This window comes from Babylonia areolata, chromosome 4, assembly GCF_041734735.1.
Source record: "Babylonia areolata isolate BAREFJ2019XMU chromosome 4, ASM4173473v1, whole genome shotgun sequence".
Classification (NCBI taxonomy): Eukaryota; Metazoa; Mollusca; class Gastropoda; order Neogastropoda; family Buccinidae; genus Babylonia; species Babylonia areolata.
Window position 1 is genome coordinate 18831966 of NC_134879.1, and position 24270 is coordinate 18856235.

At 45.7% G+C, this 24270-nt stretch overlaps 1 protein-coding gene across 1 annotated transcript; it reads left to right on the forward strand.

Moving 5' to 3' along the window:
• Positions 1–1649: 1649 nt before the first annotated feature.
• Positions 1650–13425, forward strand: LOC143281591 (uncharacterized). The gene is made up of 4 exons (XM_076586830.1): positions 1650–1917; positions 4895–6214; positions 9492–9599; positions 12226–13425. Exons 2-4 carry the CDS (start codon positions 5177–5179, stop codon positions 12511–12513), a joined length of 1434 nt encoding a protein of 477 aa, XP_076442945.1. The 5' UTR covers positions 1650–1917; positions 4895–5176; the 3' UTR covers positions 12514–13425.
• The last annotated feature ends 10845 nt before the right edge of the window (positions 13426–24270 follow it).

Below are 24270 nucleotides of genomic sequence, written 5' to 3' on the forward strand. Positions count from 1 at the left end.
ACCACGTGTTGAGGACACGTACCAGCGAGGGGTTCTTTGGGGGGTGACAGATGGGCCCGTTGAAGAGGAAGGGAACGGTACATGTCACGTATTTGTGTCGCTCTTCCCTTCCACAGGCCTCGGACCCTGTGCCCTAAAAACAAACCTCTTCCAGCTCACGTCATGGGAGCACGTACCCGAGCCCAACCAATAGGAAAGCCATAGCATATATGGCTATTTTTTTCTGGTTCTCACACTGTTATGGAATACTCTTCGTATCAAAAAAAAAAAGTTCTTTAAAAATTCAACATTCCTGCTTTCTAAAAAATTCTTACACCAGTTATAGTGCGAATACGCCGTACTGCAACGAGGGTTATTATTTATGTCACGGTATGCTTAGCATTAAAACTACGTTGGTATGGCCACTTAACTAAAGCATCAAATGGCCTGGCAAAAATAACCCTCCAGAGAACTGTGGAGTGAGGGAGACTGAGGGGAAGGCAGAAAAAAAAGACTGAAAGAATGGACAAGAAAATCGGTTGCAGAGACGCAGGCTTTGACATATATATATATACCTGTCCGATCGGCCGGTGGAACCTGTTGAACTAGACTTCAGAGTGGCGCCCTAATAGTGACTCTTCAATGCCCTAAGGGCGACTGAAGAGGATGTTTAGCATTTGACTATGCAGATACCATAGAATTTGACTTCTGGCACACTTGAGATTGTTGTTTGTTAGTCGCCATTTCCTCTGATATATCGATTTTGTTAGCATCAATGAGAGAACAAGTAACCATATTGATGTCGATCGTTTGTGTGTTGTGTAATGGCTAAGGGATTCCACTGCATTTGTCAAGCTTAGTATTGTTCTAACTCCTGATACATTATTGCTCGTAGAGGTATTCCACCTAGTTTGCTATTTTATCGTTTGATGCAGTGATTAGTTTCTATTAGTATATGTGCATGCGCGCATGAGTGCGCGCGTGTGTGTATGTGTGCGTTCTTCACTTTCATGCTTTTTTTTTTTATAGCCGATGGTGTGTGTGTGTGTGTGTGTGTGTGTGTGTGGTGAATTATCACTGCTGCTTCTCTATCTTCGTGTTGTTTGTATTTTTAACTTACGAAGATACGAGTATGTCAAACATACAGCATGGCCAGTGCCTGTTGCTGCCACAACTATCATTTCCCATCTGCATACTTTGATCTTAACCAAACGAATCCTTACGCACAACGACAACAACAGCTATGGACCACAGAAAACCGCCCGGGACATCTCAATCCTCCGGCTCCATATTTTCAACCTCTAACCAAAGGGTGTGTGTGTGTGTGTGTGTGTGTGTGTGTGTGTGACATAGAACAAAGGTTCTTTGCTTCAGCGCCCGAACCCTTTTGATTCTTCCTTCCTTTTTCTTTCCAAACGAAAGGCCACTGACAACAAAAAGCAACATTTGAAAACTCTGGGGCACCATACATGGCACACACACAAAAAGTAAAATATAAAAAATCAAAACAAAAAAGATATCAGGGCATGTCAGGCCACTGGCCTCGCGCTGTGTTGACGTTACAGGCGCACGGGGGCTCGTGCTGCCAGATTAGGCCCCGCCTCCTTGCACCGTTACACTTTTAGGCTCACCCCCGAAAAAAAGGTCGCCAGAACGGAGTTAGAGGGAGTGGAGCACCAGTGCATGGCCGTTTAACTGCCAGTCGTTAACACGTGACCTGCACGTTGCAAAGTTGGTTGTTGGGATTTTGTTTGACATCTTCGCCTTGTCAGTTTCTGTTGTCAAGTCAACTTTCTGTGACTTTTTTTTTCCCCCTTTTCTTCTTCTTCTTCTACCATTGAGCATTGATTGTTGTTGTTTTCATTCATTTTGTCGCCAGCTTCTGTCACGACAGTCAGCATTGTAGCGTTTCATCAACAACACACACCACTGAAAAAAGTAAGTGTTTCATGCAAAGATGAAATATCTGCCATGTTGTAGTACCTTTCTTTTTACATATATATAAGCATGGTCTTTTCCAGATTCACGAGTCGTATGATGCTTGCTAAACTGTAAGTCCAGTGAGGCGGATAGGCCCGAACATGGGTGTCGTTTATTTGTTTAATTTGTTTATTTACCATCTGTTTATCTGTCTCTACATTCATTTATTTATTTGTCGGTAAAGGTCTGCATATGCTGTATTTTTAACAAGAAAGAAAATACATTTCAGTGTCCGGAGTTCTGGTCAATGAAATCTGCTGCGAACAGAACGAGTGAGTGTGTGTGCCACAAGGCGAGCTGGCTGTGCCGTGTTTGTTTTTGTTGTGAACAAGGCAGCAGAGCAGGAGAGGGGAGGGTGGGGGTGGGGGGAGGGGTGGGGGAGGGGTGTCACTACAAACTTACTACACTGCACTGCGCTGCTCCCCTCAGTACGCTCGCAGCTGTGTGCGTGCGTGAGTGGGGGTGACTGGATGGCCCAGTTTCTATTTTGGAGTGTGATTGTCGAAATCCAGGTTCAAGGTCGTTCATGTGTGTGTGTGTGTGTGTGTGTGTGTGTGAGTGTGGTGTGAGTGTGCGCCGTTTTTAGCCATTTGGTTATGGGCTGGGGCAGGCAGAGTGGTGGTGGTGGTGGAGGAGGAGGAGGAGGAGGGTGGGGCTGGGGGGGTTGACGACGGACGGTCTCGAACTTTCGTTGTGTTGTTGTTGTTATTGCACAACAGTTGCTCGTGTGCGTGCGTGCGTGCGTGTGTGTGTGTGTGTGTGTGTGTGTTTCATCATGCTGTCACGGAGAAAGAAAAGGACCGAGAGAGAGAGGGGAGGGGTGTGTGTTATTGTTTTGTCTGTGGTTTTTGTTCTGCTTTGCTTTTGTTGATATGTTTTGGCTTTCTTCTGTTTCGTTATCTTTCTTGTTGTTCGCATTTTGTGTAGACCTTTCGTGTTTTCGGCGCGCGCGTGAGAGAGAGAGAGAGAGAGAGAGAGAGAGAGAGAGAGAGAAAACAGCATATGTTTCTAAGATCTTTAAGGAACAGTTTACTTACTGTGATCTTGAAATTAATATATAACTTAATTATGTTTCACTCCTCTGATTCTCCAGTTACAAAGGTGACACAGATTTATTACAATAATAAGAAAAATATTCTTTGATTTACTTTTGGAAAGAAAATATGACTCGTATATCTTTTATTAGACATAGACATGACCACAGAAACAGAGGGAGAAACAAAGGAAGAGACAGACAGAAAGACAGAGAGAGGGGGGTGGCAAATATGCTGGTGTAATAAAAGCTCATACAAAGCTCCCCTTATTAAAGTATACACACACACACATACTCACACACACGCACACATACACACATACTCACACGCGCGCGCGCGCGCACAAAACACACACTGTCACACTCACACACACACTTCAGACGCTTTTTATTGACATTGGCCTAACCAGTACACGGAGGAAGGTGGCAGAATGGTTAAGACGCTCAGCTGCCAATACAGAGAGTCCGTGAGGGTGTGGGTTCGAATCCCGCTCTCGCCCTTTCTCCTAAGTTTGACTGGAAAATCAAACTGAGCGTCTAGTCTTTCGGATGAGACGATAAACCGAGGTCCCGTGTGCAGCACGCACTTGGCGCACTGAAAAAGAACCCATGGCAACGAGAGTGTTGTCCTCTGGCGAAATTACGTAAAATGAAATCCACTTTCATAGGTACACAAATATGTAACCATGCACTCAAGGCCTGACTAAGCGCGTTGGGTTATGCTGCTGGTCAGGCATCTGCTCAACAGATGTGGTGTAGCGTGTATGGATTTGTCCGAACGCAGTGACGCCTCCTTGAGAAAGTGAAAGTGAAAGTGAAAGTAACCAGTACAGCCCATAATTAAGTCGGGGTAACAATTCTCAGTTGCAGCGTCAAATGTATTGAATGGAAAAAAAAACAAACTAAACAGTTCATAAAGCGGCAAAGTTTGTCCACTATGAACCAGTTCAAAAACCAGTGAGTCGCGGAACGCAGGACAAACACGCACCATCAGCTACTCTTCCACCTCCGTCATCCACATCCACACCCTATCAAAAGAAAAAAAGGAACAACAAGAGAGACAGACAGACAGAAACAGAGACAGACAGACAGAGATAGAGTGAGAGAGCAATGAACTTTCTCGAGTGACTCAGGAAAAGACAATAGTACTGAGCAGCTTGAGAGCCGACACCAGCGGTGGGGGAAGATGCTCTTGCGCTCGAGGTGCATCAGTGTTTGGGGCTGACCCAGTTACCACCACGCACACACCATCACTTGCTAGGTCGGTGACTGCATGGGGAGGGAGAAGAGGGAGTGATGGCTGAGGGTTGGGGATGGAACAGGAGTGGGGTGAAGGTGGAGGAGCGATAGTGGCTTCACGAGCCCCTGCCTTGAAGCAAGCAAGCAAGCGCGCATGCGTGTGTGTGTGTGTGTGTGTGTGTGTGTGCGTGCGCGTGTGCGTGTGTGTGCTTGGTGGCAGTCAATGAAGTTGAATGGCAAAACACTTAACATCTCTCTAAGTGAGTGAGTGTGTGTGTGTGTGTGTGTGTGCGCGCGCGCGCGCGTGCGTCTGTGTGTGTGTGCCCGCGCGTGCGTGTTTAAACTTCATGTGAAGTTTACAGCTGAACTTCATGACTTGAAGCAACAATTTTACCTTTCTTTCCCCCTCTCTCTCACGTCTGATTCTTTCTCTGTTTCTGTCTCTCTGTTTCTACACGTCTGTCTGTCTGTGTTTGACTCTGTGTGTGTGTGTGTGTGTGTGTGTGTGTGTGTGTGTGTGTGTGTGTGTAACTGAGAGAGAGAGAGAGTGTGTGTGTGTGTGTATGTGTGTGTTTGTTTAAGTGCGTGCGTGTGTGTGTGCGCGCGCCAAACATACAACTAGCAGGTTTCCCCTTCTTTACACCACCACCATCATCATCACAGAATTCAGGTTTGACCACCTGGCACGTGGGTCTCGCCCTGACAACAACGAGAAAGCGAACCAATCACAATCAAGCTGACGTCAACGCTTCGCTGACTGGCAGAAGAAGAAGAAACCGTGGGTGCGATTGGCCTGTGACGAGACTCGTAGAAACTGTGCCCGATTGGTTGAAATCATTCTATTGACGTTGTCCTTCCTGCGAAGAAAAGCCGTGCAATTCGCAGACATTGTGCGATTGGTGAAAATCACGGTCCTCCCTTGAATCATCGTCAGTGCTATCAGCCATGAACGGACCGACAGGGAACAACGTCTCTGATGCTCATTCGGACACCTTCTTCTCCTTGCTGAACCTGGACAATGGCCAGGTTCTGGACGGAGACCTGGACGGTGTCCTCAGCCACCTGTTTTTCCCGCACAGCCCCAGCTCCCAAGCCGTTCTGCAGCAGCCTGACCAGCTTTCAGAGGACGGTCTCCAGATGCCGACGGGTGGCTGGTACTTTGAGGGTGCCGTTCTACCCGACACCCCCTTAGAACCTCCTTGCCACGACCAAGGACAGGTCAACTTCCTGACAGGAGATGTCGTTCAGGATGTCGTGTCGTCCTTTATGGCGGCGGAGGAGGAGGATACTGTGTTCAAGTTCCCACCCACCACCTGTTCTCCGTCTGCACCCTCCTTGCCCTTCGCGGTTTCTCTGGCCCCACAACGGCTGCAGACCTCGCTGATGCCTCCCCCTCTTCCTGGCGGCTTCGGGGAGCTGACCTTCATGGAGACTCCCCCCGCCACCCCCACCGACCCGGACCCCTTCCTGGACCTTCCCCAACTGTCCCTCGACCAGTTCCCCTCCATTCTTCCTCCTCCTCCTCCTCCCCCTCAGCCACTCCAGCTCAGCTCTGGGTCGCTCCTGTCCCTCCCTCACGACACTCCACAACCGACCCCACAACACCGACTGCGTCTGCCAGGCACCAGCGGCGTTGAGGAGGAGGATCTCCTGGAAGAGGACCTTGACGTCTTGGAGGACATCAGCGTCTTCTCGGACACGGAGATGTCTGTCCCCAAGGAGAGCGAGGACACCTCGGCGGACCTCGGCCAGCAGGTTGTAGCCGGCTGTGTGGAACTGGACGCCGCCACCGCTGCTGCCCCAAGTCTCCCCGCCGGAGAAGACCTGGAGCCTCGTCTGAGGGAGGCGTGGGAGCGCAGCCAGGGGTCCCAGAGTCTGAGCCCGCTGCTGAAGGAGGAGCTGAGGCTGAAGATCCAGAAACGACGGCTGGAGAACGGACAGGGGGAGCTGCATGTGGACTTTTCCCCGTCACCTGAGTGCCAGGTAAGGGACAGGTGTTGTGTGTGCGTGGGGGGGGGGGGGGGGTGTTGTTGTTGTTGTTGGTGGTGGTGGTGGTGGTGGTGGTGGTTGTGTGTGTGTGTGTGTGTGTGTGTGCGAGAGAAGGGAAAAGGAGAAGTATGGGGTGGGGGAGTTGCATGTGTTTTTCTGCATATGTGTTGGGGTGGGGCTTGTGCAGGGGTGGTGGTTTTGTTTGTGTGTCTACGTAGAAGTGGGGCGGAAGGGATGGGTTTGGTTACGTGTGTGTGTGTGCGTGCGCGCGCGCGCGCTGTATTATGTGTGTGGTGTGTGTGTGTGTGGTGTCTTGTGCTGTGCGTGTTGTATTATGTGTGTTGTTTGTGTGTGTGTGTTGTGTTGTGTGTGGTGTGTGTTGTATTATGTGTGTGTGTGTTGTGTGTGTGTGTGTTTCTGTGTGTGTGTGCTAAAAACAGTGTAAACGTGACTTGCTCCCGCGATAACATAAAGCGTCAAGGAACTAACATCAAACTCCACAATAACCCAGTGCCCACAGCGTTGCGGCACATCGTCACTGTCCCACACATTCTGTGGCCTTTCCTCACCCTGCCCTGCCGTCATGCTGACCTCAGTTTCTACTTCCCCTCCATTTCCACGCCTCTTTCATTGGGGCCGAGGGGGTGGGGGGGGGGGCGTGGGGAGGGGGGGCACGTTTGATAGAAGAGACGTGGTAGCGGTTTCCTACTCCAGAGACGTTGGTCACACAATCTGGCCCATTGTCAGCTTATTTATTTAATTATTTATCATTGTTCATTTTAACTTAGTTGACCTACCACACGGGGCTGGACCAGGGGCACGGTGATAAATGTCCTCGGTATTGGGCTTAGGATCCATAAATGGTGCTTTGCGTACGTTGAATCGAAACAGGCACTGCCAAACACCACCGAAGTGATTCAGTCAACGGCAGCGCGGGGCCTTCTCTGTTGTGTGGCCTCATGGCGGCTTACATTGATATAGCTCCTTTACGTGTGGACTGCGAGCTGCTGATGCTATCGAGCCCGAGTCTGTTTGAAGGGTGAATCAGCGCGCGTGATCTCTCTCACACACACACACACACACACACACAGTCAGCACGTCATGTCCTGGCCCAGCACTGCCCGCACAACCCGAACTTAACGAGAAACGGAAAAGCCGTGCATTCCACGTTCACCATGCATTGTACTGACTGCGTCATCGTCATACACTTCACCCCCGCTTCCCACAAGCTGCCAGGGGCAGGCAACACTGTGAAAACACACACACACACACACACACACACACTTCTAATCGCCACTCATTGCGCAGTGGTATGGACATGTTGATAATCTTCTTTGATGAAGAAAACAATGGGAAACCATTAGATCATACATGCAGCAATTTTGTAATCGTTCAACAGGCATGCGAAATGTATATGTATTATGCACTAAGAAACATAATAGTTCCATTCTATAATCATTAGAAGTATGACACATTGTTGTTAACATTTGCATTATGCTGTTCGATTTGGTTCACATAATTTTGAAAGTAATTAGCTTTTCCATTTTCCACTTGCACACAATAATCAATTCGGCGATAATTTTAATCAATTCGGCGATCGTTTTAATCAATTCGGCGACCATTTTAACATGTTGATGACTTATTTGGACCTCTGTTCATATTGATTTTTTTTCTCCCTTTTTTTTCTGATGATGCTGTGATACATAACGATGACGGGCAGAATCCACGTGATAATTATTAACATTGGACATGAATGTCGTTGAACGTTAATTTATTTTGCCAAGCAACTGAAAAATTAAGACCCTTGTGATGCGGGATTCGATGTTCGTGGAATGCGTTTGTGCATCGTTGTTGTTTGAGAAAAGACAGGCAAGTTAGTTGATCATGCAGTGAGTTTGTGAATGCCATTTGAAATGTTGGCAAGAAATGAACTCCGTCCGTCCGTCTGTCTGCATATGTGTGTGTGTGTGTGTGTGTGTGTCTGTCCGTCTGTCTGTGTCTCTCTATCTTGTACTTCAGTTTCTTTTCTTTCTTCTCATGTCGCTAAGTAGGATGGGGGCTACATGTGAAAAAGCTTGTACTCGTTGTACTTAGTACAGATTTTCCCTCTCTCTCTCTCTCTCTCTCTCTCTCTTTACATCACTTCCCACTCTCTATTATGCCTCTGTCACTCTGTGTGTGTGTGTGTGTGTGTGTGTGTGTGTGTGTGTGTTGAAGAGAGCCTGACGGCTAACAATTACTTCACACACTCTCGTGTATAAGCGTGCGCGAGCGCGGTGTGTGTGTGTGTGTGTGTGTGTGTGTGTGTGTGTGTGTGTGCACGCGCGCGCGCGCGTACAACCTTCTATAATACAGTCATGCGATTTATGTTTTATTGATATTTATTAGTTGCTCCTCACCCCTACCCCAGTGAACCCGCTGTAAGTGTGGGTCAGCAGGTTGTTTGCAAATGTGCCTCCTCCGACCCCTCACCCACCCCCACCACCACCTCACCACCGCGCGCGCGCGTGTGTGTTACTACTGTGTGTGGTTGTGAAGGAGTTCAAAGAGGCTTGGAAAGAGGAGACTGCTCTGTTCGCTGATTGTCTCTTGTTCGGGTGGGAGGGATCAGGAAGGGGGTAAAGAGAAAGGGTGGGGGAGGGGGGTAAAAGGGTGGAGGTGAAGGGACTGGATGGGGTAAAGGGGAAGGGTGGGGGAGGGGGGTAAAAGGGTGGAGGTGAAGGGACTGGATGGTATAAAGGGGAAGGGTGGGGGAGGGGGGTAAAAGGGTGGAGGTGAAGGGACTGGAGGGATGCAGGGATATAGCTAGATGAGCGTAAGTTAGGGATTGGGCGGAGGGGTGTTGCTTTGAACTCCTATTCAGTCTGTATTCTGTGTGTGTGTGTTTGTGTTCAATTCGCTGTGTGTGTGTGTGTGTGTGTGTGTGTGTGTGTGTGTGTGTGAGAGAGAGAGAGAGAGAGAGAGAGAGAGAGAGACATTATACATGCATGTATGTGTGCTCTGTGTGTGTGTGTGTGTGTGTGTGTGTGTGTGTGTGTGTGTGCCCCTCTCTCTCCCTGTCCCTCTCTCTTGTTCCCCACCCTCTCTCTACCTCTCTTTCTCTGTCTCCTGTACTTCTCTGTCTCCTTTTTACAAGATCTCTACGTTTATGTACATGTTTAGAAATACGTATGTATATTCGTGTGTTTGCGCACAAGTGTGCGTGTGTGTGTGTGTGTTTGTGTGTGTGTGTATGAGTACATACATGTGTGTGTGTGTGTGTGTGTTGCAGATGACGGAGGAGGACGAGGCACGGAGGAACGTACGGCGGGCCCAGAACAGGGGGGCCGCCCAGAGGTTCCGTCAGCGTAAGAAACAGAAGGAGCAGGAGATAAGGGAGGTGGGTGGGCTCTCTCTCTCTCCCATACACACACAGTGACACACACACACACACACACAGTGACACACACGCACACACACACACACACACACACACACAGTCACACACACACACACAGTGACACACACACGCACACACACACACACAGTCACACACACACACACACACACACACACAGTCACACACACACACACACACACACACAGGAGTGAATTATTGAGTGAAATCAATTACAGGAACTTAGTGTTGATGTTAATTATAAAAATGCCCGTCCGCCATCCCCATCCCCACCCTCCCTCCCCCGAAACTTTCTATGGAGTTGAACCAGGAACAGAGCTCTCACTACGTCAGTTCTCCCACCCCCTCCTTCCAACCTCCTCCCCCCACAATCTCCTCACCCCTTCCCCTGTTCCCTCGGAGACAGAGCTGGCCACGCCCACCCACCACCCACACCCACGCCCACCCACCAGCCCAACTCTCTCCTTTCTTTCAATCTCTTTCTTTGCCAGAAACAGCTGAGCAGTTCTATGGGTGCCAGCCACTGAGTAGGTTTTGAACGTGGATCCCATAACGTCAGCGCTCAGTTCGTAGCGCATGTATAATGAGCTTACTCCCGTCCCTTCCCGTCCCTTCCCCCCCCTCACCCCTCCCACACCCCACACATGGACCCTGTTTCTGGATAAGCCTTTTTTCTTTGAGAAAATGCACTCGGGTAATGTATATATATATATATATATATATATATATATATATAATCACTATTGTGGCTTTGAGTGAGTCAGGAGATAAGTGTGCTTATAAAATATTAATAATGCTTTCTGGGGTATAATTATCAGTTACTGGTTTTAGATAAGGCGAATGAACAATAACGCATTGCTGAAAAGAAAAGAAAAAACAAAAAACGCATTAATGACATGCAGCTTCGTGTAATAAAGTGTTCCACTGGCCGGCTGTCGAGTGTCAAATTACATACCAAGCTGCGCCATTTAAAAACCACAAGCAAACGAAAAAGCAATAAATAAATACATTAATAAAACATTACTGACAATAACAATATATATTTCTTTTAACATCCATTCCCGACAGAGCACGTATTAATTTAAGGAATCGAGAATGACAATCAAACCAGCTTGCCGTGAGAAACCCAGCCGAGTCAAGTCAAAGCCCCGGGCCACCCCTCTCCCCCTTCTACACCACACACCCTTACACACTTCTAAGTCCTTACACGTGTGCATATGAAGGTCTTTTTAAGTTCAGCCACGCGTAATTTTTTTTTTTTTTTTTTTAAGAATGAAAAAAAGAAAAGAAAAAGAAACTCTCCCTTCTCCCAAGAAGATAATAACATAGATAACTCTTTTCAGGTCCGCCCGGATCTGAAAAGGATTTGCTCCCCTTGTTGTGCTTGCTGCCATTGAACAACGTTGGAAAGAAAGATTGATTCACCCCCCCCCACCCCCCCCCCCACCCCCCTCCCCCCACCCTTTTCTCCCCCATTCCCCCTGTGAGCTTTGTTGCAGGTTTGAAAGAAGTGTTATTATCGGAGGGCGCGTGTATAGCTGGGCCACTACTCCTTTCTTATCATTTCTTGCTGGTTGTCAGAGGGCAGGGAAGTCTCTTCATTGGCCTATAATTTTGACGTAGACGTATGTTCTTGTGTGTGTGTGTGTGTTTGTTTTTTGTTTGTTTGCTTTTTGTTTGTTAGGGGTTTTTTTTGTTTGTTTGTTTGTTTTTGTTGTTGTTTTTGTTTGGTTGGTTGGCTGGTTTTCTTTGTTTTTTGTTTGTTTGTTGTTGTTTTTTTGGTTTTGTTTGTTTGTTTATATATATATAATATATATATATATATATAAATTATATATATATATATATATATATATATATATATAATATATATATATATATATAAATTATATATATATATATATATAAAGCATCCGAATTATGTTAGTTGGGATGCGTTCATGACATCAGGCCTTCTCCTCCACCCCGCCTCCATCTCCTTTGACTGCATCCTCCCACCAGCCCCCTCCGTCCGTTAAAGATAAGGAAGGGTTTGTTGGTAGGATGTTAACCCGTCTTTTTCGGGAGGGAGGGCCGGGGGGGGGGGGGGGGGTCTTGTTTGCCTTTCATACACCTGTTCCTTGTCAGATCAATGATTCACAGCGCTAGTTTGTAAGTCTGTCACGCGCGCGCACATGTGAAGAATATTAGTGTAGTGGGAACGTTTCTTGTCCGTCCCAGCGACAGTTGACGATGATGCAGGGGAAGTAAGCTATTGTTCGATTGTTTGCTTTCTTTGAAATTGTTGTCTTTCCTTATCAAAATCGCAAAGGGGCGGAATGACACTCTGTGTGTGTGTGTGTGTGACTCGTGCATTCGTAGGTGGGAACAGGGATGTCTTAAAAAAAATTCACATGAAGAAAAAAATCGCACACACACACAATACCTTTCCCCCAACCCACCACACCTACTTTTTCTCTCCCTTACAGCTCCCCCCGTGCTCCCCCCCACACACACATTACGCCTACTTTCGCCTTCCGCCATAACCCCCCTTCCCAACACACACACACACACACACACACACACACACACCTCACTACTGACCTCCCCGCACCGTGCTGTGACGCAGAAGCTGGAGGAGAGCCTCAAGACGAACGAGCGCCTCCGAAGGGAAGTGGCGCTGCTTCGTGGCGAGGTGTCCCGCAAGCAGGCCCTCATCCGCCATCACCGCCAGGTCTGCAAGGACCCCCGCCTGCCGCTGCTCCCACCTCCACCACCGTCCTCCGACATGACGGCAACTCATCAGCAGGAGGACGACAACAACAACAACAACAACGACGACGACGACGATGTTGAGTTCAGGGCCCTGTGCCAGAAGATCGTGCATGACATCAGCTCCATGCACGAGGGGCCGTGACGCTGATGACGATGATGATGATGTTGGTGAGGAGGAGGATGAAGGGGAAGGAGGGGCGGTAGTGGTGATGCGGTCATGACACTGATCATGACGTGACGACGACGACGATGATGATGAGATGATAATGTGATGTTGAGGAGCAGAGGAGGAAGAAGATGGTGGTAGTGGTGATGTTGCCATGACGTTAATCATGACATGATGACGACGACGACGATGATGATGAGATGACGATAATTATAGTGTTGAGGAGAATGACGAAGAAGATGGTGGTAGTGGTGATGTAACCGTGACGTTAAGCATGATGGTGATGAAGATGAGAACTATGATGATGACGATGAGGAGGAGCGGGACGTGGTGGTGGTAATGATGGTGATAATTATACTGGATGGCACCTCCACCATCCACGCTGTTGTTGTTGTTGTTGTCTTAAAAACAACGATAACGCAGAATACCTATGGAAATGGAGGTATGGAGGAAAGGTTCAAGAAACGAAGCGAGACACCGACCTCTTGAATGTACACAGGTGTGTGTGGATGCCCTGCAGGGCTGATATTCTTTCTGTGCAGACTTCACAGCCCACGACACTGTGGGCTGGAGGGGCGGGGTTGGTGGGGGTGGTAGAGGGTAGGGGGTGGTGCGAGGCGTTACGGTGAAGTAGTGATTGTAAGGGAGGGGAGGGGGTAATAACTGAATATGGTGGTAAGAGAGTGGAAAAGGATAGGGTGGAATTGGAGGGGGCGGGCCGGGGGATTATTACGGGCTGGGAAGGAATAATAGATTGATTTTTTTTTTAATCCATTCGCATGTCTTGACACAACTTGTGCATACTATTGCGAGATTTGTGCACAGAAATTGAGGTAAAATATGAAGTTTGTGTGAGTGTGTGCGCGCGTATGAACGTGTGCGGATGTGTGTGTGAGAGAGAGAGAGAAGGGGGTGGGGTCACTCATCATACTGTACGCAGAACTTGCTGATGATGGGTATAAAGTCATGGTACTTCAGCCTGCAGTCTCTCTCTGTCTCTCACTGACTCACTCAAAGGCTAAATGTTTTGCGCTGTGCTTTGTGTGAGCTGCTTCTTCCAGAGTTTTGTGCACGGACGTAAGTTTCTGAGTTTTGTGTTAATGTAATGTGTACCTTAACAATTGTTTTTTCAGTACACGAAATATATCTGGTCTTCTCTTCTTTTTTTATGCTTAGTGTTTCAAATGTTTTGTATACACTTAAGTTTCATGTTGTTGTTGTTTTGTACCCTTGACGTTCCCCAGCTTTGTGCTTCCCTAATCTTTGTGCCCTTTGTGTACTGTACGTGTAAAGGTTCTGTGCTTTGTTTGCCCCAGGGAATCCTTTACTTTGGCTGGTATGACGTCAGTGGTGTAGCCTTTATTTTCTTTCTTTAGTGAAAGGTTCCGCGGTCTGTGCGCTGTCTTTGGTGTATCTAGCTTTGTATGATGTTATTTTTCAGGGCTTCGCTTTTTGGGTGTCCTAAGAATTCCTTCTGAAAATGTTTTGTTGATGAAAACTGCACCCACTTTGACCGTCGGGGTTTGTCGATGTGGTGGTGGTTTTTTTGTTTTTTTGTTATTGTTTTTTTGCTTTTGTTTGGGTTTTTTTTGTTTTTTTAAGACTTACCTGAGTACATGTATTTATACAACAGGATATTCACACACATACACGTGCGCGCGCGCGCGTAGTGCGTAGAACAATTCTGGACAAAGGAATACACACAAGGAACATGACAAACGAGGTGGTTGTTTTGTTTTTGTTTCTTGTTTGTTTGTTGTTTTCCCCTTGCAATTTTCAAACAGCACTGAAAATGACAGAACCACAAAGATAGATATTCAACAGAATAGAATGAACAGTTGATATTTGTATTCAGTTTGTTGGTTAAACCTTTTTTTATATGACCATTTCGGTATTAAGGGTACACATAAAATGAGAGATAAATATGTTACTTGTTTTATGGGATTGGTGATCCCCGAACAGTATGGCTACTGTCGATGATGTCATCTTTTTCTTGGATGTGATGAAGTATGTTGTATATATTTATTTTTCATTTATCATTTTGTTTAACAGCTGCGTAGTTGTTTTTTTTTGTTTTTTTGTTTTGTTCCTTATTTCTTTTGTTCCTTCTCGTCTTCTTTCTTTCTTTCTTTCTTTCATCCATTCCTTCTTTCTCCTTTTTCAAGAATGCAGTTGAGAAGATACTCTTTTCATCACGTTACAGATTTAGGCCTACGTCATATTTGACACGAGCCAGCGAAACGATATTTTAGAGCCATTCTTTCCGTATTGCCTCTCTTGTCTCTCTCCTTTCTTTCTTTCTCGAGGATAGCCTTAAGTAGACTCTCTTTGTTTTTCTGATAAGTTACAAAAAACTAAACGGATTCACGTTCAGCCATAACGTTGTGTTTTTTATTGTTTGTTAGTTTTTTTAAGTTTGTTGTTGTTTTCCTTTTTTATTCCCTTGAAGCTCGGAGAATATCGATTGTACAAACAGGTTGAAACTTGTCCTTCAACGGTGAACAATGTTTTCTTCCTTCCTGTCTTTCTTCCTTTCCTATTTTTCCTCCTTTCTTTCCTTCTCTCACAAGGACAGGGTTGAAACAGTTCTCTTCCTATCGATCTTTGAATCTAATCTCATCTTATCAGTAAATAAATTAATTAACGTGAACCAAAATGGTACTTAAGTTATTGCAGTTTTTGTCTCTCTCTCTCTCTCTAAGTTTGCCAAATGTCATGTATATATAAAGTTTGGGATGTGCCAATGTTTCTGGCTTTCGTTTGATTGTTTTGTATTGTTTTTGTTGTGATTTTTTATATGATGTTATTGCTGAAGGTTGGAATCAGGGGGGAGGAGAGGCGGGATGGATGTTGGGGGTGGGGGAGAAACATTCAAGATAGACAAAGAACCGAATTTGGGTACAGGCATGCACGTGTTTTCCTTTCTGTCCCCCCTCCCCCCCCTCTCCCCTCCAGTGCCTTTGGAACAACGGGATTCCTATTGCCAAGTGTGATCTCTCTCTCTCTCTTCTTCTATATATTTTTTGTACTTATGTATATAATTGCTTATCCATGTTATATAATGCTCAATATTCGCTGACGTGTAAAGCAACAACAACAACTGCAACCGATGTTGATTTGTTGTTGATGAAGCACTTTCCTTCAGACTGAACGACTCTCCTCTCTCCGATGATAAGCTCCACTCTGTTCACACTTTCTTACCGTTCTCAGAACCTCCCCCCCATCACCCCCCACCTCCCCCCCACCCCCCCAAAAAAAATCATATATGTAAGAAAGAAAAGAAAGCAAAGGAAAACAAACCAGCTTAATTCACGTCTTTAATTGGACGGTGAAAGCCATGCATGTTTATGACGCTGGTAGATCACTGCTTCAAAGGAACAACAGTTCCCTTTATCCCCCTTCCTCCACCACCCCCATCACCAAACGCAACTTCCAGCCTTGCTGCCCATTTTGAAAAGGGAGAAGGAAGGGAGGGAGGGAGGGTGGGCACAATGGAGGAAGAGAACCGTGTCCGTGATTTTGTTCGTCAGTGACAACGATACACCCTACCTGTCGCCCACAAGGCCACGACTCGGGTCCTGTCCTGTTTTGTACGTCATCACTGAAAAGAAAACACAGAAGGGAGTGGGAAAAGAAAGGGACATAAATAAAGATGGGAAGGAAGAAAATAATAAAAGAAAGAAAAAGGGAAAAAAAGAAAGGGAAAAAAATCCAGAACAAAGACCGAAAAATCGTATTTCGAAAAAGAAGAAAGAAAAATAAATACGAAACAATCACGATTATAGAACGTGCGCCACGTGCGAGACGTAGACGGGGAAAGTATGGAAGACGTCGTTTTTTTAAATGCTCACCCCCCACACCCCACCCCCTCACCTTCCCTTCCCACCTCCTTCCCAACCTCTCCTGAAGTGTCCCCACTTCCTCTTCAGTCACCCCACACTTTCATGTCACCCCCAGTGGTGATGATCGAAAAAGAGAGAGTAGTGTGGTCCAGCCTGATTCGATGGGTGTACAGTGTTCAACTGCAACAGTACCATGTACAAAGAATTGTGTGCCATAGATTGCTGTATACCATGGGTTCATGTCTTCTAACAAAGGAGATAAACAGACACTACGCCCACCCCACTCAAAATACTCGAAACATAGCAAAACTTCAAAAACAATTTCTTCTGCAACATTAAAGAGCAGCAATACTAACAATAGGCACCACTACCACTATTATAACCACCAACAGCAACAATGTTGTGAGAAAAGAGAAAAATATATATTTCAGACTGTTTTTGCTTGGTCCGGCCGCTTTTTTTATTTATATATATATATATATATATATAAATAGGACTAGAAGAAATGATGGGGAAAAAACCAAAACGGACGAAGAAAACAACTCCACAGAACGTTTTGCTCAACCTTGTACAGCATGCATCTTTCTTTCATTCATTCATTCCCCTTTTTTTTGTTCAAACAATCATTTTGTTGATATATATATATATATATTAATATATATTTACAACGTGTGTTTTTTTCCCCACTTTTGAAACATGTAACCAAAATCTTCGCGTGGCAACTAAAGCTGAAGGAAATGTGTTCCCGTCCAGATGACATTATACCGTGTTGTTCAAACAACTTGATTTATCGCGTTTCATCCTCCCACCGATCACCCGGAAAGAAAAAAAAACCCATTCCGATTCCGCTGATCCTCTTGTATGGCGAGCCGTCAGCAGCAAAAGCTGAACATTTCATTACTATACAATATCAAATGTGACTGAAACGTCATTTTTTAAAATATTTTTTTCATGCTTTTACTGCTGTGCCGATTTACATATAAAGAAAGGGAATCTCCTGTAGTTGGATTCTTCAGGTTTGCTTTAAACATACTGGTGTTCCGTCAAAACGGATTGCTTGTTAATTTATTTGCTCGTTACCTCTGTTGATGACCGAAACCACAGTGCCGGGTGTGAAGTCTCTTTGAATGCTCTCTTTCAAAGTAACATGCTCCAATCTTGATCCTCAGTTTGAATAGAGATCCATTTTTATGGCAGCTATTGTCTTCCAAAGAAGATTCATAATAACTGAGGAGAGAGAGAGAAGGGAAGTGAGCAAGAACAACAGAGGCGATGGTCGGCAACAAAACGTCATTATGATCTCAACTTCGTCATACAGGTAGGAAAAAAAAGTGTAGAACCCTTTCCTTTTCATGGATGGTGTAGTCTTCAATGGAAGATACCCTTAGAAGAAGAAGAAACGAAAAGAAACCATGTGGTAGGTCCACGAACTATCTGTTTGATTTCACGCAGATTACGGATGACATACACGTGGATACAGAGCTTTAGTCTCTTGTGCATAGGGAGACGCCGTGGCGTTCAACTTACGATCCAGCGTACAGCGGTGATCAACGTTTGAGGCCCCGTTTTGGCATGGTGTTGTGTCTTTTGGAGAGGTGCTTTACTTCGATTTTTCTCACTTCACCCAGTAGTGACTTCGGTTGGGGACAGTTAAAACGGCGGAGGGAGGGAAAGGACCGGGCCCCACCTCCACATTCCCATGCCGAGGCCTAGACACAGTGGATATGAACTCACTGCCCCGATGGCGATTGGATCTTTAACCTGTTAACCCAGCACATAGATACCCAGCCTTTGAGTCCGTACCATGATGCTGGCAACCACCAGGGAACAGCGCTGTCGGAATGGGTTTTTTTTAATTTTTGGTTGTTGTTTTTTTCAACTTATCAAAAAAAAAACAAATCCTAGTCAGTACCAGTCATTCATCAGTGTTTATAAAAAAATATTACAAAAATGTAACCAAAGCATTCACCAACCATGCATTTATGTCTCCTGACATCATTTAATTCATAACTTTGCACTTTGCCCCTGGCATTTCATCCACTGCATTCTAAAATAATTATTAATATATACACACACTCACCTCACAACGACGGTTTTTTGTTGGATTTTTGCTTTTTTTCGGTTTGATTTCCTGTTCGTGTGGTTTTGTTTTATGAATATTTGTTTAACGGTATCGATCTCAAATTACTCAAATGTTTGAATAGGTTGACGTATTTGACATATCTTTTCTGTTTTTCCTGTGTCGTTTCGCACTGTGTACGAAATACGTCTCCCCCTTTTTTTTTTTCTAACGATTATACACAACTAAATCAATAAAACAGCAGAGTCAAAAGACGTACGTTCCGAACTGGAATTTCCAGTTTGTAATAAAATCATGTACACGTGCAAAAATGTCTTGTTCTTTCTAAGTTCGTTTTAGAGATGTACACTGTTTTATATTTTGTTCCATCTTTATATTATTGTTTTGGGGTATGTTTTTTGATCGGTCAGATGCAAACCGACGAAGCCATTATTTGGAAAAAAAAAAAATTACGACCAAAGTTTTCGTCTGTAATGACAGTTTGCGAGTGTTACCTTGAATCTGTTCTTTCACCCCTGTCTGTCTGCCTGTCTTTTTTTTTCTCTCTCTCCCTCTCATTGTATGTGTATGTGCGCGCGCTCCTACGTTGTTTTTTTGTGTGTGTTGTTGTTGCTGTGTGTGTGTGGAGGGGTGTGGGGAGGGGATACCACCTATATATCTCTCTGTCATGGCACGCACAGAGAGAGAGAGAGAGAGAGAGAGAGAGAGAGGTGATAGTGTTGCCATTACGATGTATGATGATGATAACACTGACGTGACTCGTATTCAGCTGTCCTTGACTTTCACCCCCACCCCCCAACACACACACACACACGCGCGCGCGCGCGCGCGCGCATACGCTCACACTCTAATGAACTAGGTCGCTTACGTTCGCAGTCACATTTCTCTCTCTGTCTCCTATTCTTCTGCGTCTTCTCGTTGTTCTCTTGACTTCTTTCTTCTCCTTTTATAGTTTATTGCTGTTTTTGTCGCTTGTTGTAGCTGCTGCTCTTCCTCTTCCCCCTCACCCTCCTCCTCCATCTTTTTCACCGGCATCATCAGCAGTAGCATCATCTCCCTCTCCATCATCTTCTTCTTGGTCTTCTTGGTCTTCGTTTTGTTCTGGTTTTTCTTATTCTTCTTTGTCTTCTTCATTATGTGGTTCTTGTTCTTGGTCTTCTTCTTGTTCTTCCTGTTCTTGTTCTTGGTCTTCTTCTTCTTCCTGCTCTTGTTCTTGTTCTTCTTGGTCTTCTTCTTCTTCCTGTTCTTGTTCTTCTGGGCCTTCTTCTTCTTCTTCTTCTTCTTGTTCTTCTTGGTCTTCTTCTTCTTCCTGTTCTTGTTCTTCTTGACATTCTTCTTCTTCCTGTTCTTGTTCTTCTGGGCCTTCTTCTTCTTCTTCCTGTTCTTGTTCATATTCTTCTTGGTCTTCTTCTTCCTGTTCTTGTTCTTGTTCTTCTGGGCCTTCTTCTTCTTCCTGTTCTTGTTCTTCTGGGCCTTCTTCTTCTTCTTCTTCCTGTTCTTGTTCATGTTCTTCTTGGTCTTCTTCTTCCTGTTCTTGTTCTTGTTCTTCTGGGCCTTCTTCTTCTTCTTCCTGTTCTTGTTCTTCTGGGCCTTCTTCTTCTTCCTGTTCTTGTTCTTCTGGGCCTTCTTCTTCTTCCTGTTCTTGTTCTTCTGGGCCTTCTTCTTCTTCTTCCTGTTCTTGTTCTTCTCGCTCTTCTTCTTCTTCCTGTTCTTGTTCTTGTGTTCTTCTTCTTGTTCTGGTTATTATTCATGTTTCTGTTCTATTTCTTCTTATCCTTCATCATCATCATCTTTTTCTTCTTCTTCTTCTGCTTCTTCTTCCTTTTCTCCCGTTTCCCATTTCTTATTCCTCATCCTCCTTGTTCTTCTTCTGCTGTTAAGGTGTTGTTTAGGTTTGTTTGTTTTTTGTTTGTTTGTTGTTGTTGTTTTTTACTATTGTTGTTGATGTTTCGTTCTTGTTTCTTCGGCTGGCGTCATTGTTCTGGTCTTGTTTGTGTTATCGCGAGGCGGTTTTGGAGATACCACTACCGCGGTTATGGCCTGACTTGGGTCAAAAGAGGACAAGTTCGCAATCATCTGGCCTGGATCAACAGCATGTTAAATTTTGTGGCTGATGATGTAATGTTTGTCGCGCGTGTGTGCGGCGATTGTGCTTGTTGTAGCACATGTGAGTTTGGTGTGTGGTGCTGGTGCTGTGTGTGTGTGTGTGTGTGCGTGTGTGTGTGTGTGTGTGTGTGTGTATTTGGCTATGTCTGCGTGCGTGTTATGTGCGCGTGCGCGCGCGCGTGTGTGTCTATGTGTGTTTGTATGTGTACGTGCGTGTGTGTGTTGTGTGGTTATTTCTCTGTGTCCCAAGTTATGTGTATGCTTGTGCGTGCGTGCGTGTGTATGTTTGCGCCTGCGTGTATGTGTGTGTATGCGTGTGTGAAACAGTTTGCTAGACTTTCTTTTAATCTCCGTGTTTATCAACAAAATGAGGGGTATGTTTATACTGATGTGACAAGGTGAAAAGAAACAAGACCCAGACTTTGACCCTGAAAGGTCCAATTGTGTCACAAGTGGAACAAAGCAAGAACGCGAGCGGGTGTACGCACACACACACACACACACACACACACACACACACACAAATATGCGCGCGCACACAGGGGCAGGGCATGAGCTGAAGACGAGACAGAAGCGAACGCAGGAGAAAGAGCGACGCGGAGATCAACAAAGAGAGAGACAGATATACTTACTTGCTTACTTACTTACTTCATTAATTCATCAATTAATTAACTGATCAATTAAATGCTTGCTTGCTTACTCCTGTTTGTGCCCTGTGGCACATACGGTCGCCACCAGAGATTTTTTACTGTTGCCTATCCTGTGGAGAGACAGAGAGGGAGGGAGGGAGAGATCGCAAGCACGCACTTAAAAAGAAAGAGACAGAGACAGTCAGACAGAGAGAGAGAGAAACGGAGAGACAGAGATCGCAAGCATGCAGTTACAGAGATATACAGAGTTCGCAAGTGTTAGAGACAGAGATCGCAAGCACACACAGAGACAGAGGACGCATGTACGCAGTTATTTCGTCATGGTTATATACACGAACCCACTTGATACTGTGCTAACCTTGAACTCCGCACCATGTACATACGCAGTACAGGTATCTAATTCTGCATGGTGGGACAGCCCTAACCATCTATATTTACCTGTCTGTCGTCACAACAAAATTCAATGTTTCCAACACCTGTCCCTGGCCCCTCCCCCCTGTCCATTGCGTCAGACAGAGGCTAAGGTGTTCGATGAAGCTATTTGATTAGAACGACGGGCAGGACTTCCCAGAGTGGCTGTGTCAAAACAGGCCTGTGCTGTGGTGACATACAATACATGCACGCGCGCCCTGAGAAAGAGGGTGGGTGAGTGAAGGGGGAGGTGCAGAGTACAAGAGAGCGCGTGTATATATGGTGAGGGCAAAATAGAGAGAGAGGGACAGAGATACACATACAGAGACAGAGAGGGGATGGAGGGAGAGAGGGGGGGTGAGGGCAGAGACACAGCGGGGAGAGGGGGGGGGATCAGAGAGAAAGAGAGGGTATGGAGGGAGAGAGAGGGGGGGGAAGAGCAGAGACAGACAGCGGGGGAAGGGGGGCTCAGAGAGAAAGAGAGACAGAGAGGGGCTGGTTGGAGAGAGAGAGAGGGGGGGGACAGATACAGAGAGCGGGGGGAGGGAGGTTTGGGGAGGGAGGGAGGCAGAAAGAAAGAGAGGATGGAGAGATAGAGAAAAAGAGACGAAGACTGACGGAAAGACAGACACAGATAGAGACAGAAGACAGACAGACAGACAGAAACAACAAAGAGATAGGTAGCAGGCGATGTCATCTGTGACGATCCATTAACTCTCCGCCGTCTGTCTTCACCATTTACCGGAACAACGTCACGAATCTTCTGGATCTAATTCTGGATCCAGAACACCTTATGTAATGGGGCAGTCCCACCACTTACTTTTTTACCTTTCTGCCATTCTGGCTACAACAACGAAAAGGTAATAAAAAAAAATATATAAAAAAGCAACCGTATATCTTATTTTGTGAAGTCACTGTCTGTGTCTCACTATGTTTCTCAGACAGTGCATGTGGAGGGGTAGACGGTGGAGGCACAGTACGAGAACGACTGAGCCTCACAAATGTAGGCTACATGAGCGCACGTGCAAGCGCGCACACACACACACACACATACAAACCACATACATGCATACATACATACTCATGCACACGCGCGCATATGCACATATGCGCGCGCGCACACATAAGCACAGAGTACGAGATGTATTGTTCTATTCTTTATCCTCATAATTGTGAACTCCATTTGTATGGGCCAAAATCCCGAAAAATTAAACCGTATTGACTTTAACTAGAGTACTAGGGGGAAGGAAAAGAAAGGTATTATTGAGGGAGGACACAGAAAGAGAGAGGCGGGGGAAGAGAGAGAGATAAAGAGAGAGAGAAGAAAAAGGAGAGGGAAGAGGAGGAAGAAAACAAAGCAAGGTATGAAGAGACAGACAGAGCGAGAGAGACAGCAACAAAACACAGCGGGAGAGAGAAAGACAGACGAAAAGAGAGAAACAGATACAGACAGAGACAGAGAAACATAATTACAGAGCCATATACACAGAGATCACCAGCATGCGATGGAATCATGATTGATGTAAACCAAGCAAACCCACACTGCAATGATCTCTCGAATGATCTACATACACACTCCCACATCACGTACATTCGAAGTATGTATGTATCGTCAATCGTGTCCGACTATGACCATCAGAACAGCAGAGGAGGCGAGGCAACTGCTGTCCCGACTATCTGGGTAAGAATTTGATAAAAGTGGAGAGTGTCTTGTCCAAGTTACACCCCCACTCTCTCGGCCAATAGGGTTTTAGGACAGTCGGCACTGGATGGTTCCCAAAGGCCAGTGCGATCTTGCCTCCTAGTTTGAGAGTCATAGTCCTTTACAAAAGACTAAGCTGTAAATGACTTCCTACTGCAATGGAAAAACCATAATCGTAGTATGTATATCTAAGCAATACGATCTAATTCTGCATGGGTGGACAATCCCAACCATCTATATTCACCTGTAAATCGTCATAACAAAATTCAAATTCTGCAAAGGCGGAAGGAAGTGGGAGAGAGAGGGTGGGAGGGGGGAGAGTGAGATACAGACAGGCAGATAAACAGCCGGACAGACAGATGGACAGACAGACAGAAAAAACAGACAAAGAGACAGGTAACGGGCGATGTCATTATGGCCATTGTGAACCACCAACCCTCTCTGTGAGGATCCATCAACTTTCCGCCACGTGTCTTTATTGTTTTCCGCAAACAGTGTCTCTTCTGGATCTATTTCTGGATCCTCGACAGCTTACGGTATGGGACAGCCCCACGATCGATTTCTTTATTCACCCTTCTGCCGTACAAAAACAAAACAAAACAGAAACAACAACAACAAGAAAACACATTTCTCTGTGTGTGTGTGTTTCCGTCTGTCTCTGTCTATCTGTCTCTGTCTCTGTCTCTCCAATAATGGTTTGGTTTTGATTTTTGTTTCAGTCATCATTCGTGTTGTTTCATGTTGTTACTTGTACCCCTATGTACCGAAGATGCTCTTGTACGGCTAGCTGAAGGAGACTCCATCATCATCATGTCTTCAGGGCTGTAAACTATTGACATTAAAGATTTCAGGGCTCTGACTTCTCCCCTCTGTCTCATGTATTCACCGTCATGTCGGACAGAGCAGGGCGGGATGAGGCACGGAGAGAAGGCTTTTCAGTGG